The following is an 18,945-nucleotide window of genomic DNA, read 5'->3' on the forward strand; positions in this document are numbered from 1 at the left end:
TAATAATTTTCAATGGACCACATACATTGTGTACCAAAATTTGCACAATCAAGGATGTCACTTTTGGTAAATAATTTTGTAACTAAAATATATGTAGTTTCTAGACCATGAAGACTGAAGTCTTTATGTCCATTGAAAAATTAATTTGCACCTTTCTGGCTGCAAATCTCTAGTCCATCTTTTGACTGACCCTGTTCCTAAAAGCTCTTCAAGCAAACATTCCAGATGTTTTTCTTCTTTCTGCCTTTAAAGAAAAGTTTTACAGTTTGTTAAATTTTGCAGAATGAATAATAGTACAACTATGGAAGTTGAGATTCCACACCAACACTGGTACTCAGCTGAGTAGAACAGCTGGTAAAAGTATAGCATTTATATAAATTTCAAAAAGAGTAAATGATGCTAGTTTAAAAAAAATGCTGATATATTTTAAAGCAGTTCTCTGTTACTTAAATACCTGAATTTAAACAAAACAATTTAAAAAATATTAAATCCACTAAAATAGGGAGAGACAGAGGTAAAATAACTACAATTATGTATTAAAATGAACCAAATAATATGTTATTTTTGATTATCATTTTAACTACATGGTTATTACTGAATTGTTTTGGAATGTAAACTATCCCATAATGTCAATATTCAGCATTACCATTTAGCAGAAATTTCCACTGCAACAGTTCATATTCACTCTAACCTTAAATTTCCATTTTAACAAAAGTGAGACAACATTAAATAAATACCCCTAGTGGGCAGCCCTGCTCCATAAATCAAGATCTGAACCATACTCAGTCCAACTTCTTAAATGTGTGTCCTGCTTGATTTTAATAAATCTCCTTCTGTAATTATTTTTCTTTTTCACAAGCCTCTCCACTGTGATTGCTCTTTCATATATTCTACAGATTTCAAATGACTGGTGTCCATCTCCAAGTCCTGCCAATAGTTCAACATCTTTACCCCAACTCTGTATAGTGCATGTACTTCTGTTTGGTAATCCACTTACTCACTGCTTCACTGGACTGAAGTCTGATATACCAGTATTGGCTATGGAGTATTTGCTCAAATTATAAATTGGTAAAAGTCTCTTCAGGTTCAACAATAGCAGCAGAAGGAACTGCTTACAGATGAAGTGTACACAGCTATCCTCATCCACTAAGTCAATGATCCCAACCAGCCTCCACTTTTAAGTGGACTTTTACCTTAACTAAGCAGGCTGTTATTTCTAAAGGTTTTATGTTTGGGTGTCAATCAAAAAATTAAAAAACTGGACTGGCTAATTGTTTGGCATATTACATGGTGATCATTTGCCATATATACTCATGTATAAGTTGGGTCTTGAAACCCGAAAAATTGATCATAAAATCAGACCCTGACTTACATGCCTGTTCAAAAATGTGACACTTCATTTTTTTTTTAAATCTTCTTGCCTCCTCAAACCTTGCATCAGTTTCTCAGATGCATCGAATTTTGTTGCAGCAGCACTGATACCAATTTCTTTTGCTACTTCAACAACATTTAATTTAAAACCAGCTTTATATTTTCTTCTGATCGAACACGCCATCGTAGATAAGGGATGCTCTTACAATAAAGGTGTATGAGGGTGTGAGATACAAAAAACACAAATCAGTGTAAACGTTGCTTCAGAATAGTTCGGGTATTACCGTGTGGTCATGTAGGCATAATAGAGACAGAGAGAGAGTGAGAGAGAGAGAGAGAAATAAGGAGCACACGCTGATACAGTGCAATGCCACACCCACATAGAAAAAAAAGGCAGTGTGCTCCATGGTTACTCTCTCAGTTGGGCGTTAGCATATCATAATCCCTTGTAACAATAGCGTGAGTTTTTCTGCATTCGACTTGTACCATTGACATTATAAAATACCAGAAATTATACTATAAAATCAAGTCTCGACTTATCCACGGGAGAACTTATCCGCAAGTATATATTGTAATAATTTTTTACAATTTTTAACATCATCACCCTGATTTTCAGTCTACTTTTTCAGATGTTCTAGTGATTTAAGCCATTTTTTACTACTGGCTTAAAGTACACAGGCACACTAGTTGCTTGGACAGAGTTTGACATTTTAGCCTTGTTCACACGGGCGTTAAAATCGAGCGTTTTTTTTGCGTTTGTAGCGTCCAGTGAGCGCGGATCAAGCGCCGAGTGTTTTCTACACGTAGGAGTCAATGAGAGTGTTCACACGGTCTTTGGTGACGTGCGTTTGTCCGGCAGTGCGTTTATACGGCATCAAAAAAAGTTGCATGCAGCTTTTTCTTGCCATTCAAAACCCAACGAACGCAAGGAAACCACTTCTAGTTCATTTTCTACGCGTTTATTTTTACGCTTCGGAGGTTTACATGTTGTATATGAAAAAATATTAATATTTTTATGTTTTCATATACAACATATATATTTTCATATTGCTTATTTTATTTTATTGTCTCATGTAATTTGTAAACCATGAACTTATTAATTTATGTTCTAATAATATTTGATAACAATTATGTGGGGGGGCAATCCATGGCGGGGGGGGCATTTCAGTGCATAACACCGGTGTAAGCGCACACTCGACTACTGTTTCCTTACCTCAAAGTGACAAGTAGTCTCTCTTCGGGGCTAACACCAAGTCGCATATTGGTTGATCGGCGTGCAATGTGGCATTGCATCAGCTGCAGCAGACAATCAAAAGTGGAAACCGACATCCGACAGTAATTAAAAAACTTGCACGGAAATTTTCGTATTTCTTCATAAAGCACAAAAAAACTTCCTTTAACCCGACGTTGTGCAGTCAGAGGATGAACCCAGTAGCGGCAGCGATTTTTTTCTCTCCCTACGTCGCCGTATTACGAGTATTTTTAAAACAAGAAGATTAATATCTAACATAGCAAAATGGTCCCTATTGAAAGGAGGCACCTCAAATAAAACGACAAGGGCTTTCATATCCAGTTCCCGACACTGCCTCCACAGGTTAACACACAAACTACAATTTGGGCTGCAGGCTGGCGTTAGACAGAGACAAATGAACGCCGGTGTAGAAGTCAATCGATTGCCACCACAAAATGCAACATAAACGTCTAGGACGTTCAGAGCAAGTTCGTTTATCCAAAAACTTAACGCCTGTGTGAACAAGGCCTTAGACTCACATTTTTTATAACTATACTGCTTCATATTACACCATATCCCAAGTTAAGTTGTTTTTAATTAGAATTAAATATCACTTAACACATTTAAATCTTTACATTTTTTAAATGTACACAAGTATATTTGTGATTTTAAATGATAGAAAGCATTGGTTTTTTATAGTTTATTTGTCGGCTTATTCTGATTGTAGCAAAAATAGAAAAAGTCTGCATGGTGTAACATTAAGGTGATTTTTTTAAATTGATATTATTTGAAGAGACCAACATTCCATGCAATCAAGTCAGCCTTGTTCAAACAAACCAAAGTTCAACCCCCACCTAAGAGAAAAAGAGGAGAGCCTACAATAAGAGCAAGTCTTTAAAAACAACAAAGAAGGGAAAATGTCCCACTGATTTAAATCTTCAATTCTTCCAGTTGAGCAAAAAACATCTATGTGCTACTACTGTGGTGAAGGCAATTACAATCAATTTGTCCTTCTCCACTTTAAGCCCATCTGGGAGTACACCAAACACAGCTGTTAATGGGGTAGGAGTGATTGTGACACCAAGGCTGTCTGAGAGGCATTCAGAGATTTTTGTCCAGAATGTTGTTAATTTGGTGCGCAAAACATGTGGCCCAGTGAGGCTGGAACTAGATTACAACATTCACAGGTTGAATCTTGTCCTGGAAATATTTTGGACAATTTTAAACGAGGTAAATGCCTCGATAAAAGATTTTAAGTTGAATGATTGAATACTTTGCGCACATGGAGCTGGAGTGTATTATATACATGTTTACCTTGCACAGATGTTAAGTAAAAATCCTTCCCCCATTATACCTTGGGATCTTTGAAAGGAAGAGACTTTAAAATGTTTTTATATAAAGTATTATTGAGATGCTGTCTGAGTCTTCAAGATTGATTCAGTATTGCCTCTGGAGTAGAAATGGGTGGAAGGTGAGGAAAATTGGCCAGGCTCCTTTTAGCGAAGTTTCTGATTTGTAAATAGTGGAAAAAGTGTGTTGATAAATTTGAAGCATAATTGTTCATAAGATGCAAAGACATTATCTGTATACAGTTCTCTAAGTGTTTTACTTCCAAACATTAAATACTTTGTAGGTTTTAGAGGGTAGAAAAAGGTGATTGTCATGTAAAAGGGCAACAGATAGGAGCTTCTCTGTCTTAAAGTGCTTCTTAAATTGGTTCCATATTCCAAGTGATTGATGAACAATTGGATTATTAGTATATTGACAATAATTTGTATTTACAGGGGCACAAAGCAGAGCATACAGAGACCTATAGCAAGATTTTATTTCTATTGCAGACCAGGCTTGTGTATATTCATCAATTTGTGTCAATGTAGAGGTCTTTATAGCTTAAATATTTGCCACCCAGTAATAAAATTTAAGTTAGGTAGTGCCATGCCACATTCTGCTTTAGGTCATTGTAGAATTACCCTTTAAATTCCCCAAAAAAAAATCATAATTTAATCTAATTTCTTAAAGAATGATTTGTTAATATATATGGGGATGCTCTGAAATAGAAAAAGAAGCTTGGGAAAGATGGTCATCTTGACAGTATTGATTCTCTCTGCTAATATGAGATGGAGGGTAGGCCACCTGTTTTAAATCTTGTTTCATTTTTTCAATGCAGATAGCAACATCTTGCTGAAAAAGTTCTTTATAATTAATTGGGGTGTTTACCCCTAGGCTGCTAAAATAAATGGGAAGGTGTCCAACAACAACAACATTTATTTATATAGCACATTTTTCATAGAAACAATGTAGCTCAAAGTGCTTTACATGATGAAAAAAGACATAATAATTAAGAATTAAAATTAGGGAACACTAATTAACATAGAATAAAATTAAGGTCCAATGGCCAGGGAGGACAGTAAAAAACAAAAAAAAAAACTCCAGACGGCTAGAGAAAAAAAAAAAAAAATCTGCAGGGGTTCCAGACCACGAGACCGCCCAGCCCCCTCTAGGTAATCTACCTAACATAAATGACCTCAATCAGTCCTCATGGTATTCAGGGTTCTCATGGAAGAATTTGATGAAGACGGTCATGTGGACTTCTGGCCTTTAATCTATCAATGTAGGGACATCACGGTGCTTTGATTAGGTGCTGGTGGCGCAGATCGGCACCACAGAAAACCGGAAAAAGAACAGAAAAGAAAGTAGGGGTTAGTACGGATTTTGGAGCCACCATGAATTATAATGATAATTAATTGAATATACCGAGCATCAGGATTAAACTAAGATAAAGCTATGAGAAAGCAATGTTAAAGTAATGTGTTTTCAGCAGTGTTTTAACGTGCTCTACTGTATTAGCCTGGCGAATTCCTATTGGCAAGCTATTCCAGATTTTTCACTGGAAAAAGCACACTTGTATTCAAATTAATATAGAGTCCAGATGTCTTTTGAAATTCTGCTAATACATTGAGTACTGCAGGTATGGAAGTTTGTCAGTCTAATATATGCAGTACCATATCATCTGCATATTGTGATTTTTTCTGTTTAAGTCCTTCTCTGATAATCCCTGTTATCTCTGATACAATGAATGGCCAATGGCTCAATGGCGATTGCAAAGAGTAATTGTGATAGGGGGCATTGTTGTTGAGTACCATGTTCTGGTTTGAAGTAGTTTGAAATAATGTTGTTAATACAAACCGAAGCTTCTGGACTGGTTTATAGTAGTTTGATTTATGCACATATGCTTGGGCTAAGCCCAAATTTGTGCAGTGTGGTGAATAGGTAGTCTCATTCAACCATGTCAAATACTTTTTCTGCATCCAAAGATAATAAGATCTCTGGTGTGTTAAATTTTATGGTTAAGTATATTGCATTAAACAGATGCCAAAGATTAGAAGCTTAGTCTCTGCCTTTCATAAATCCGGTTTGGTCTTGTGATATTACAGAAGGAAGCAATTTCTCATTCCTTTTAGCAAGAACTTTGGAGAGTATCTTAACATCATTATTCAGAAGTGAAACTGGTCTATTCGATGCAAATTGAAATAATTCCTTTTTTTCCTTGGGGAAGACAGTAATTAATGCTTGGCGATAAGTTAGAGGCAAAATTTTGCTGTCTCTAGATTATATTAATGTTGCTAATAGCAATGGATCTAACTTATTTGAAATATTTTATTAAATTCCACTGGGTATCCATCAGGACCTGCTGATTTCCAACATCTGAGAGAGTTTATAGTGTCTAGCCATTCTGAGAGTGTCAGAGGGTTATCCAGTTCCTCTACACTAAGAGTATCTAGCTGTGGTATGTGTAAAGCATCAAAAACTCATTAGATTGTATTTTATCTTCTTTAAAATGAGTAAAATATAATGGCTTTTAGTACTCTCTAAATGTGTGGTTTATATTTTTATGGTCAACAATTTTATCTCGGGTGGCACAGTGGTAGCGCTGCTGCTTCGCAGTTAGGAGACCTGGGTTCGCTTCCCGGGTCCTGCATGCGTTGAGTTTGCACGTTCTTCCCGTGTCTACGTCGGTTTCCTCCCACAGTCCAGAGACATGCAGGTTAGGTGCATTGGCGATCCTAAATTGTCCCTAGTGTGTGCACGCCCTGTGGTTTGTTTCCTGCCTTGTGCCCTGTGTTGGCTGGGATGGGCTCCAGCAGACCTCCCGTGACCCTGTAGTTAAGATATATAGCGGGTTGGATAATGGATGGATGGATTGATTTTCTGTTCATCTGTATTGGTAATTTCTGTTATTGCTTTATGAACATTCCTGATTGTGGATTTGTTGAGCTATTAGCCTTCTCTCCGTGTTCATAGCAATGACGGCACAATTTACAGATGAGCTGTTTCGTTTCTTTTGTTGTCAAAAGGTTAAATTCTGATTACAAAACCTGTCTTTTCCTATAAAGTGCCTCATTTGGAGAACTGGCATATTCCATCCATCCATCCATTTTCCAACCCGCCGAATCTGAACACAGGGTCACCTGGAGCCAATCCCAGCCAACACAGGGCACAAGGCAGGAACCAATCTTGGGCAGGGTGCCAACCCACCGCAGGACACACACAAACACACCCACACACCAAGCACACACTAGGCCCAATTTAGAATCACCAATCCACATGCCTTTGGACTGTGGGAGGTAACCGGAGCGCTCGGAGGAAACCCACACAGACACGGGGAGAACATGCAAACTCCACGCAGGGAGGACCCGGGAAGCGAACCCAGGTCTCCTAACTGCGAGGCAGCAGCGCTACCACTGCGCCACCGTTCCCCCGAACTGGCATATTCTTGATCTATTTTGATAATTTTTGTATTTACTTCATCAAATAGACATTTTTGCTTGTTAAATTTTTTTTTGCTAATAGGTATGTGGGATGAGTGATAGAGATTTACTCAGATTGCAGCTCCACTTGTACTGACTAATAAGGATCTGCTTGTCGATAGTAGCGGCTACCAGACATATAAAAGAGGAAAACACCATATCTTAAGCTAAATTTGAATCAATAAACTAATCCATAATTGAAGTCAGCCATAAAAGATTAATCCATAAATGAAGTAAAAGATAATAACCCAGCCATGTGGGATGCACAACCCATTGTGTTTCCTCATGCCGGTCCCTAGCCAGATAATTGGGGAGGGTTACGACAGGAAGGGCGTTCTGTGTAAAGTTTTACCAGATAAATATACGGACAGCAATACAGATTTCCATACCAGATTGGTTGAGGCCCGGATTAACAATGGCCATTACCAGTACTGTTAGCCAACAGGGTGCTGGAGGAAATTGGGTTGTTGTTGGCAGAAAAAGGAGAAGAAGAGGGGGAAGGCATGTCTGGAGGCAGAAGAAGAGGAGCAAGGTAGAGAGAGTGGAAGTGAGGGTAGGAACTTTGAATGTTGGCAGTATGAGTATAGCCAGCAGCCATATCACCCTGTAGCCCTAGACTGGTTGCCCACGGAAGCTAAGCAGGGTTGAGCCTGGTCAGTACCTGAATGGGAGACCTTCTGGGAAAAACTAGGTTGCTGCTGGAAGAGGTGTTAGTGAGGCCAGCAGGGGGTGCTTACCCTGTGGTCTGTGTGGGTCCTAATGCCTCAGTATAGTGATGGGGACGCTATACTGTAAAAAAAAAAGCACCGTCTTTCGGATGAGACGTTAAACCGAGGTCCTGACTCTCTGTGGTCATTAAAAATCCCAGGATGTCTTTCGGAAAGAGTAGGGTGTTACCCGGCATCCTGGCCAGATTTGCCCATTGGCCTCTGACCGTCATGGCCTCCTAATCATCCCCATACACTGATTGGCTTCATCACTCTGTCTCCTCTCCACCAGTAAGCTGGTGTGTGGTGGGCGTTCTGGCGCACTATGGCTGCCGTTGCATCATCCAGGTGGATGCTGCACACTGGTGGTGGTTGAGGAGATCCCCCCCCTTGTATGTAAAGCGCTTTGAGTGCCTTGAAAAGCGCTATATAAATGTAATAAATTATTATTAAATTATTATGACTGGTAAGGGGAGAGAGTTAACTAATATGATGGAGAGAAGGAAGGAAGGTTGATATATTGTGCCTGCAAGAGACTAAATGGTAGCGGAGTAAGGCCAGGTGGATCGTAGGTGGATTCAGATTATTCTGTCATGGTGTGGATGGGAGGAGAAATGGGGTAGGGGTTATTCTGATGGAACGGTATGTCAAGAGCTGAAAAGAGTGTCAGATGGAGTGATGATTATGAAGCTGGGAATTGAAGTTGCGATGATGAGAAAGAGAGAGGTGGTGAAAGCTAAAGAAAAGGCATATGATGAGCTGAATGAGAGTTTGGACACTAAGGAGGGGAAAAAGGACCTGTACCAATTGACTAAACAAAGGGACATAGCTGGGGAAGATGTGCAGCACGTTAGGGTGATAAAGGATAAAGTTAGAAACATACTCACAAGCGAGGAGAGTGTGTTGAGCAGATGGAAAGAGCACTTTTAGAGACTAAAGAATGAAGACAATAAGAGAGAGAGAGAGAAAGTTGGATGATGTGTAGATAGTGAATCAGGAAGTGCAACAGATTAGCAAGAAGGAAGCAAGGACAGCTATGAAGAGGATGAAGAATGGTAAGGCAGTTGGTCCAGATGATATTCCTGTGGAAGCATGGAGGTGTTTAGGAGAGATGGCAGTGGAGTTTTTAACCAGATTATTTATTGCTATCTTGGAAAGTGAGAGGAGTGGAGTAGAAGTGTAGTGGTGCCGATTTTTAAAAATAAGGAGGATGTGCACAGCTGTAGTAACTACAGAGGGATAAATTGATGAGCCACAGCATGAAGTTATGGGACAGAGTAGTGAAAGCTCGGTTAAGAAGGGTGGTGATGATTAGCTAGCAGTAGTACGGTTTCATGCCAGGAAATAGCACTACTGATGAGATGTTTGCTCTGAGGGTGTTGATGGAGAAGTATAGAGAAGGCCAGGTGATGCATTGTGTCTTTGCAGACCTGGAGAAAGCATATGACAGGGTGCCTGGAAATGTGGAATTGTATGAGGAAATTGGGAGTGGCAGAGAAGTTATGCAAGTGTGGTAACGGATATGTACAAGAGAAGTGTGACAATGGTGAGGTCTGCGGTAGGAGTGACGGATGCATTCAAGGTGGAGGTGGGATCACATCAGGGATTGGCCTTGAGCCCTTTCTTATTTGCAATGGTGATGGACAGGTTGACAGACAACATTAGACAGGAGTCCACGTGGACGATGATGTTTGCTGATGACACTGTGACTTGTAGCCAGAGTAGGGAGCTGGTTGAGGAGACCCTGGAGAGGTGGAGATATGCTCTAGAGAGGAGAGATGAAGGTCAGTGGGAACAAAACAGAAAATATGTGTGAATAAGAGGGGTTCAGAGGAATGATGAGTGGGCAGGGAGCAGAGTAGGTGAAGGTGGATGCGTTTAAGTACTTGGGATCAATACTGCGGAGCAGGGTGGAGAGAGGTGGAGGAGAGTGTCAGGAGTGATTTGTGACAGACGAGTGCCTGCAAGAGTGAAAGGGAAGGTCTACAGGACGGTAGCGAGACCAGCTATGTTATATGGGCTGGAAACAGTGGCACTGACCAGAAATCAGGAGATAGAGCTGGAGGTGGCAGAGTTAAAGATGTTAATATTTGCATTGGGTGTGTCAAGGATGGATAGGATTAGAAATGAGTACATTCAAGGGTTAGCTCAGGTTGGACGGTTTGGAGACAAAGTCAGAGAGGTGATATTGCTTTGGCTTTGACATGTGCAGAGGAGAGATGCTAGATATATTTGGAAAAGGATTTTAAGGATGGAGCTGCCAGGCAAGAGGAAAAGAGGAAGGCCTAAGAGGAGGTTTATTGATGTGCTGAGAGAGGACATGCAGGTTATGGGTGTAGCAGAGCAAGATGTAGAAGATAGGAAGATATGGAAATAGATGATCCACTGTGGCAACCTGTACCAACCAGCAACGGGAGAGGCCAAAAGAAAAAGAAGTCAAGGATAATGTGTAGATGTTGTTTAAAGGATAGGTTGACATACAAAAGAGAGTTGCTTAGGGCAGTATGGATTTAATTATCATTTTCATTAATTATCAACATATTTGCATGAGGTGTGGTCTTTAAAAAAGCTTTCAAGGAGAAAAACATTTATTTGAGATTTATTCTAATCACAAAGTACCTCTGTTAGGTTAGGCCTGGCCCACCAGCCACCCAATAAACTCCACCAGTGACTAGCTGGCATAACACTGGCTGTAGCCTTTCAGCGTTCTGCATCATAGTCCTGATTTCATTTAGCTTTTCACACAGGAAAAAAGTTGAATTTGAAAATGGCAATAGAGTTTAACATTTAAAACTTTGATGAGATACAAATGATTCTAAAGATCTTACAGATGTATATCTTACACTTCTGTGGTGTCTTAATGCAAAAAAATTGGGAAAAAAGCATCTAAATCCACCGTAGTAAAAGGATAAGTGTCTGTGTATCTGTGTGTCCATCATGTTGTTATGTCTCTGTCATTCCAACAGATGGCACATCACAAACAGCAAGTCTGCTTTTACAAATTCCATACCAAATGGCATATAACAGAGATGCATTCCTTGTACTTTTCATTCCAGCAGGTAGTGCTTCAAAGAAAAATTTGTAGTAGTGCATTTTGGAATGACAGATGTAATTAATTTAATTCATAAATGCATTAAAAAATGTGCTCCAATAGATGGTGCACTGCAAATGTTAATGCTGAATTCTACGTTAATTACTCAGATTTCAACGCATCTTAGATGGGAAGTACAGCTTGTAAAAAATATAATGACTCATGTGATTGTGAAACTGGCTGGAACAAAAACCTACATTTAAAGTTGGCCCCAAGACTGAACTTGAGAAGCACTGCAAGTTAATCGTCAAGTAGACATTCTGCATTATCCTCATTACTAAAAATTGCATGTCGGAAACAATGGATTTAAGAATATATTAAAATATGTTTTTTAAGATATGCCACTAATTATCAGGCCTTCAGTTCATAAAGTTTATCTCAGCAGTTTAATCTTAAAAATCTTTCACCTTTTTATATGCACCTCTTAAATTACACTCCTCTAATAGCATAACACCAAATAACAAAAACTGCTCATTACCAAGTAACCAAAATGAACACTTCTATTAAATGGAAGTGCTGAAAACTAACAGAAAACCAGAACTCCTAATGGAAGGTGGAACAACAATTCCACTCTTATAAACACATTTTGACAGACAGATAGATAGATACTTGATTAATCCCAAGGAGAAATTCACATACTCCAGCAGCAGCATACTGATAAAAAACAATATTAAATTAGTGATAAAAATCCAGGTAAAACAGACAATAACTTTGTATAATGTTAACGTTTATCCCAACGGGGTGGAAATGAAAATTTAATTGAATTGAAGAGACCTGTGGCCTCAGGTGGTGAAGTAGCAGCCGCTCCATGGTCTTCATCACATGTGACGTCAGGGCGACAGGCCTGAAGTCATTCAGCTCACTAGGGAGTGATACCTTTGGGACTGGGGTAATGCAAGATGTTTTCCAAAGCCTCGGGACTCTCCCCTGTTCCAGGCTCAGGTTGAAGATGCTCTGTAGAGGACTCCCCAGTTCCAGCACAGGCCTTCAGCAGTCGTGGCAACACTCCATCTGGACCCACTGCTTTGCTGGCACAAAGTCTCCTCAGCTCTCTGCTCACCTGGGCTGCTGTAATTGTGGGTGGGGATGTCTCTCCTATGCTGATATCAGCAGAAGGATGGGCGGAGGGTGCAGTTCTCCAAGGTGAGAGTGGGTTAGGGTGGTGAAACCTGTTAAAGAAGTTGTTCATTTGTCTCTCTCGATGGTGGCAGCCTGCTTTGAGCTGCAGCCAGTGATGATCTTCATCCCATTCCACACTTCCTTCATGCTGTTATTCTGTAACTTCTGCTCCAGCTTTCACCTGTACTGCTCCTTTGCCGCCCTGAGCTGGACTTGGAGTTCCTTCAGCACGTGCTTGAGCTCATCCTGATCACTGCCTTTAAAAGTCATTTTCTTCTGGTTCCAAAGGCCCTTGATGTCACTTGTAATTCATGGCTTGTTGTTAGCATAGCAGCGTACTGTTCTTACTGGAACTACAATGACCATACAGAAGTTGATGTAGTCAGTAGTGCAGTCAACAACCTCCTCAATGTTCTCACTATATGATCCCTGCAGGATATCCCAGTCTGTAGTTCCAAAGCATGTCCAGAGTTGCACCACCTTGTATTGACATAGAGAGCGACTCCCCCTCCTTTCTACTTCCCGCAGGTACTTGCGTCTCTGTCCGCTCTAACTGTGCTAAACCCGGGTAGCTCCACGTTAGCATCTGGGATGTTAGTTATTAGCCACGTTTCACAAAAACACAACAAACTGCATTCTCTGTAGGTCCTGTCATTTTTCACCAGCTTGACCATCTTATTTGGTAGTGAGTTATTTTATAGAATCTTATTTGGTAGTGAGTTCACATTTCCCAGGATCACAGAAGGCACCGAAGGTTTGAAACGCCACTTCCTCACAAGCTTTTAGCTTAGCTCCGGCTCTGCTGCCACGATACCGCCTTCTTTCCTCGTCAGGTAAATAGGGAACAACATGGGCGCGGGCATTTGTTCTCAGTGCTTGAAGTTAACTATTTGAATATACAAGTCTTGCCATGTAAAAATCCATGTCCAGGTAGTAAAAAGTGTCCAGGGAACGAGTCCACATAAAAGAAATTGATAAGAGTGATCAGTGAAATAGAGAAAAATAGAAAGAGGTAGAAAGATAAAATCATACACAGAGCTGCTGGAAAGGCTGCCACTCCCGCGGAGCCTGAGTCATGAGCATTGTAAACAAGTGATTGTTTTCTGACTTACTTTTCATACAAAGATAACTACAAATATTTTATATTATGGCCGATAAGCAGTTAGTGATGTCAGGTAAAGGAAAAATTAGCAGATCATATTAGTCTTACTTTGTTACACTGCACTTGTAAAGCAAAGGAAATCATAGTCCTTAGAGAGGTTGTCAGGACTTTTAAGAAAAATTATTTAATTTCAGTCTTCAGTGATCTTGTTTCATTTTGATGCTTCCAAAAGGTACACCAAGCTCACCCTAGTCAGACTTGACCATCATGTGCACCAGCCAGACTGGGGCTGAGGCATTCTGAAAGCCAAAAGGAAGTCCTTCTTCTATCTTTCTGTACACACTTTACATTGAAAAGTCTAAACTATCTCTGTTGTTATCTCTGCTGTTACGTTTTCTTCTCTTTTGCCATTTCTTGCTGCTGTAAGTCTTATACAGCAAATGTTTTGAATGCTGTATACCCGCACTGAATGTTTGACCTTTGATTTTTTGTCCGTTTGTATTGTATTGTGCTGTGATCTTAGAGGCATGTGATTTCATCACTCTGTGTACCTTGTATATTGGTAAGATGACAAATAAAGCTGACCTGACTTGACTCAACTTGTTTAAGCTTCACTGTCTGCACCACTAAGTCAGCTATTTAGGTTGCACCAGGTGTTCAGTATTAGACAAAGGAACTGTTGAAAATGGTGTTCCCCAAATCAATATGGGGTCAGAATGCTCAAAATAAGGAGGAGTCCTCAGCTGTATGTTTGTTTGTCTTCCAGTAATTACATAAATTACCTTAATTTAGAATGAGTAAATCCAGGAGTTTAGGGCTAGTTCAGCCAGCCAGTGACACCTGCAAGAAAGGTTCAAGAACTATTTTAAAATTCAATTACATTTAGAATAATTATGTTTCAAATAAATTAAAGTTCAACTCTAAATGTCATTTTATTGTTTCTTTCTTATGTATAATTCACACACTAATGCACTGCATTAGTTTAGGTGTGCTCTGAATATGAGCTTTAAAAGCAATTTTTTATAGTCTTTAATGTTACAGAAATGTGACTTTGTGACTAAGCCTTATGAAGGAGACAAGAGAACAAATAAAAAGGTTTGGGGGTTTCACCCCATATATTGTAGCAGCACACAAACAGCAATACTGAAAGAGAGTAGCCAAAAAAGACAGAGCCAAAACACTGACTAACTAGGACTATTAAGTGAGTGGGACTTGTAGTTGCGGGGGGGTGGGGGGCTAGTTTCGGGTTTAGGGGGCGGGGAGAGGCAGGTTCTATGTGGAAGTGAAGTCTGTAGGAGGGTGTGGTCAGGTAGTGGAAGTGGGTGGAGTTCTAGTCGAGCTTCCATTCTGGTGGTCTGTGGAGAAAGGAGAAAAGGAATTAGTGCAGCTCATCAACCCCTGACTCTGTGTCTTCTCCTCAGTTAAGGCCTTAGACTGCCTCCCATGCTTGCATGTGTGACATCCTATAATCCTCTAATTCTATGATACTGTGGCTGTCATCGCTGACAGGAAATGCTGTTTTATAAGAAGTAAACCTATACATGTTGCCTTTGTCTGTGTCTCTATAATCAAGCTAATTCACATTTTCATATTAAGGAGACACCACTTCTGCTTGCTATTTCCATGAAGCATTCAGTGTTCATATTACAGAAAACAATAGCAGTATAAGAGATAAACAGTTTAGAACATAGATAAAGACTAAATAAATCAACTTCCCCAACCCTGGGCCTACAATAAATACTTTTTGGTTTAATATTAAACCAGAATTCTGGGGATAATTAATACAAGTAGTTGTTTCCATTTTTAGACAAACTAACCGCTGCTTCTTAAGATGGCATTCTACTTATACTGTACATTCTACTTTACAGTATTTAATTGATTTTTGAAAAAATATCTTTAGACCCCAACAGCATATGATCAGTCTGTTTTTTGTGAAAGTATTTCCTTTATTTTCTGTGTTTTAGTGCTAAGGACAGGAGACAGTGGGGTGACCATTTTCCGTCTTCTTACTAAGCAGTTACGATGGCTATGGACCAGCGCTATCGCTAAAATCATTCATAAAGATGATAAGCCTGACTATATTGTTGCAACACATCGAATCTTAACGTGAGTATAAAAACGTTTACTCTTTATGTCCTTAAGGTTTTTACATTTTAAATTAGCTTTTGTCTTTAATGCTAGGTAAAAGTTATGAGTGTTCTTTCTCATTCCACAATCGTTTGGTAATTTCCAAACTCTTATGAGGTTATTGGTTTATACAAACTGAGCAACATCTTATTTCATTTTCAGATACCCTATATAGTCAAAAGTATGCGGACACCCCCTAAAATCGAATTCAGGTGTTTAAGCCATGCTCATCATTAACAGGTACATAAAATTAAGCGTATAGCATTACAGTCTCCATTGGCTGTTGAACGAGTCATACTGAAGCGATCAGTGACTTTAAATGTGGCACTCTCATAGTATGCCACCTTTGCCACAAGTCAGTATGTGAAATATATGCTCTGCTTGATCTGCCCTTTTCAACTGTAAGTGCTATTATTGTAAAGTGGAAGAAGTAGAAGAGTCTTGAACAGTGGTTACCAAAACATTTCAACACTTGGTACCCCTTTTCAGCTCCACAGACTCTCTGCGTACTAACTTAAGAGTGGCGTCTTGTTCATACTAGTAGCAAAAACTTGCATACAGTATAGAGACTTTACACAATAGCAAAAAGCATTACCCATTTTTAAATGACTCCTGTTTTATTTTTTAATTTAACCTCCATTGTTGTGATTCAGTGTTGTCAGCAGTTTTGCAGGTTTAGTGAAATACACAACAGTTTTAGTCTTACACTGTTCTCAATATAAAGAGTACATTTGTACTTCAATGTTAGTGTTGTGAGTACAGAAAAAACATTCTCACAGAGTTATGTGGTTAGGAATTGCATCAGGGACATCACAGCCATGCCTGAAATCTCTGTATATTTGGAATAGATAGAAAAAACTTTATTTGTCCCCCAGAGGAATTTTGACTTTTTACAGAAGCTTTTTAAATAAATAAAGTGAGAAGTCAAGCAAAATGGCAGCTTTTATTGGCTAACTAAAAAGATTACAATATGCAAGCTTTCGAGGCAACTCGGGCCCCTTCTTCAGACAAGATGTAAACATCTTACATCTTGCCTGAGGAAGGGGCTTGAGTTGCCTCTACACAGCATCATAGACGCAGTCTGAAAAGGGGAATGGATGATCATAAAAGGGATCCTTATGTTGTAGATGTTTTGTTTCTGTGTGTCTCCATAATAGCAATTGTTTCATACTATTACTGGAAAGCATCTCATCACATGCCACACACCACTTGCTGCAGATTTGCTAGAAGCCTTCTCAGACTTAAAACTCGATTTATCATCAATCCCGGTTCTGCAAAATCTAGACTTTTGAAGAAATTTGTTCTGCAGCCAGATGCAAGTAATTTCGGTTTAGGGGTGGTGGTTTCTCAATGTTTCGAAGGGGAAGAACACCCCATCATGTTTCTCAGCAGGAAACTGCTTCCCAGGGAGTGCAATCACTCAACCATAGAGATGTAATGTTTAGCGATTAAGTGGGCAGTGGTTGTCCTCCGGTACTACTTGTGGGAATTTCGGTTTACCGTGGTGTCTGGCTCACTTGGTGGTTTAGTTCATAGCCATTTGCTTTTGATGTTCACAACTATGCTGGGGCTGCGCTTGTCGGGGGGGGGCAGGGTGTGAGAGTTTTGAACTCATTTGAGACCCTTCCCAATGGGGCGACATGCCGAAATACAATGACAAGTCTGCAACGCATTTGTCGCCTGGTAGGTGAAGCAGGGAATATTATAACTTGGTCACTGACCTGGCCCCAACCCTGCCCGTTTGCTGTGTCTGTGTATAGTAGAGTGGTAGCTCCCACTGCAATACCCTTGCTGCTCTTGTCTCAAGCTGGTTTTCCTGAAGTCATTAGACTCAGCCTCATCTTTTGGTTGAAAAGCTGTGACTCATATGTCACACTACCCATGGGGGCACATGTAACACACTTTGGGAAACACTGGTTTAGAAGAAACAATAGCTCAATCAAAAGTACTAGACCAGGAAAATTCACAGAGCAGGCATCTAAGTGCTGAAGCACAATGTAGCAGTGCTAAAGGAGTAAAGGACTGCATATCTCAGCTGCCCCAAGGGTGTTGAGCTATTGGATGGCAGTGGAAGGCAGGCCCTTTAAATGGATGAACTGGCTTAACACTGGAAAATCACTGTTGGTTTGTCTGTTGCTGTTTTCACCTGTTGGATTACTCCTGGTTTGTCTTGGATTACTGTTCCTGGTTGAATATATGGTCTGTCTCATGCCCTCCTGTTTCGTGTGAGTGAAGTGATTAGTAGCAACTTCATCTAAGGGAGTGCTCCCATTACCTGCATCCCGCACCTCTTCAGGAAAAGGTAGGACAAACTTAATATTCATCTCAGTGAACTGTTCACAGGATTTTCCACTCTCCAGTTATCATCTGTTGCCACTACATTTGGACTGTGCTTTGGACTTTGTCTTGAGTGTTGGCTGTGCTTGTTGTCATTTATGGGTTTTGTTATATGTGCGACCGACTGTTAATCGGGTGAGGGATTGTTTATTGTTAGGTGTTTTTTGCCATTACTATAGGGGAGAAGGGAGGGTTAACTTTAATTGTTAATTTATATCTCCATTTCATTTAATATACCATTTTATTTCTTGTTCAGTTGCTTTATATCTGTGTATCTGTGATTGAGTGTGTGCAAGTAGGGCCAAGGCTTGGTGCGTTCCTGGGGTCCCCATCGAAAAAATAAACAAATCACTGTCCCCATTGACGGTGTGAATCTTAGCAGCACCACGACCACTACAACACAGTGCATAAAAATTGCCTCCATTCTGTTGTGTCACTCGCAACAGAGATCTAAACAGCCTGTGGAAGCAATATCAACACAAGAACTGTGTGTCAGGAGCTTCATGAAATGGATTTTCCGTGGCCAAACAGCTACATTCTAACCTAAGGTCACAATGCCATGCATCCACTGGAGTGGTGTATAGATAGATAGATAGATAGATACTTTATTAATCCCATGGGGAAATTCACATAATCCAGCAGCAGTATACTGATACAAAAAACAATATTAAATTAAAGAATAATAAAAATGCATGTAAAATATAATGGTGTGATGCTGTTTTTCAAGGTTTAAGCTAGGCCCTTTAGTTCCAATAAAGGGCACTGTTAAAATGAAGGCACACAAAGACATTTTAGGCAGTTGTTGCATCACTGTGCTCCTGTGCACAAAGTTAAGTCCATAAGGACACAGAGGAACTCGAGTGACCTGTACAGAGTTCTGACCACAGCTCTACTGAACACCTTCGAGATGAATTGTAATGAGAACCAGGACTTCTTGTCCTTCATCAGTACCTGACATCACAGATGCTCCTTTGGCCGTATGGGCACAAATATCCTCAGATACACTTCAGCCTTTTCAAAAAAGTGGAGGCTACTGTAGCCGTAAAGGGAGG

General features: G+C 39.9%; 1 protein-coding gene across 1 annotated transcript in view; it reads left to right on the forward strand.

Moving 5' to 3' along the window:
• Nucleotides 1-18,945, forward strand: part of LOC120535783 (aryl hydrocarbon receptor-like) — a 95,623-nt gene that overhangs the window by 74,169 nt on the left and 2,509 nt on the right. Inside the window, exon 10 of the mRNA XM_039763843.1 lies at nt 15,394-15,535. Within this exon, the coding sequence (XP_039619777.1) occupies nt 15,394-15,535 (142 nt within the window). The remainder of the gene's footprint in view (nt 1-15,393; nt 15,536-18,945) is intronic.

Source organism: Polypterus senegalus, chromosome 9, assembly GCF_016835505.1.
Source record: "Polypterus senegalus isolate Bchr_013 chromosome 9, ASM1683550v1, whole genome shotgun sequence".
Lineage (NCBI taxonomy): Eukaryota > Metazoa > Chordata > Cladistia > Polypteriformes > Polypteridae > Polypterus > Polypterus senegalus.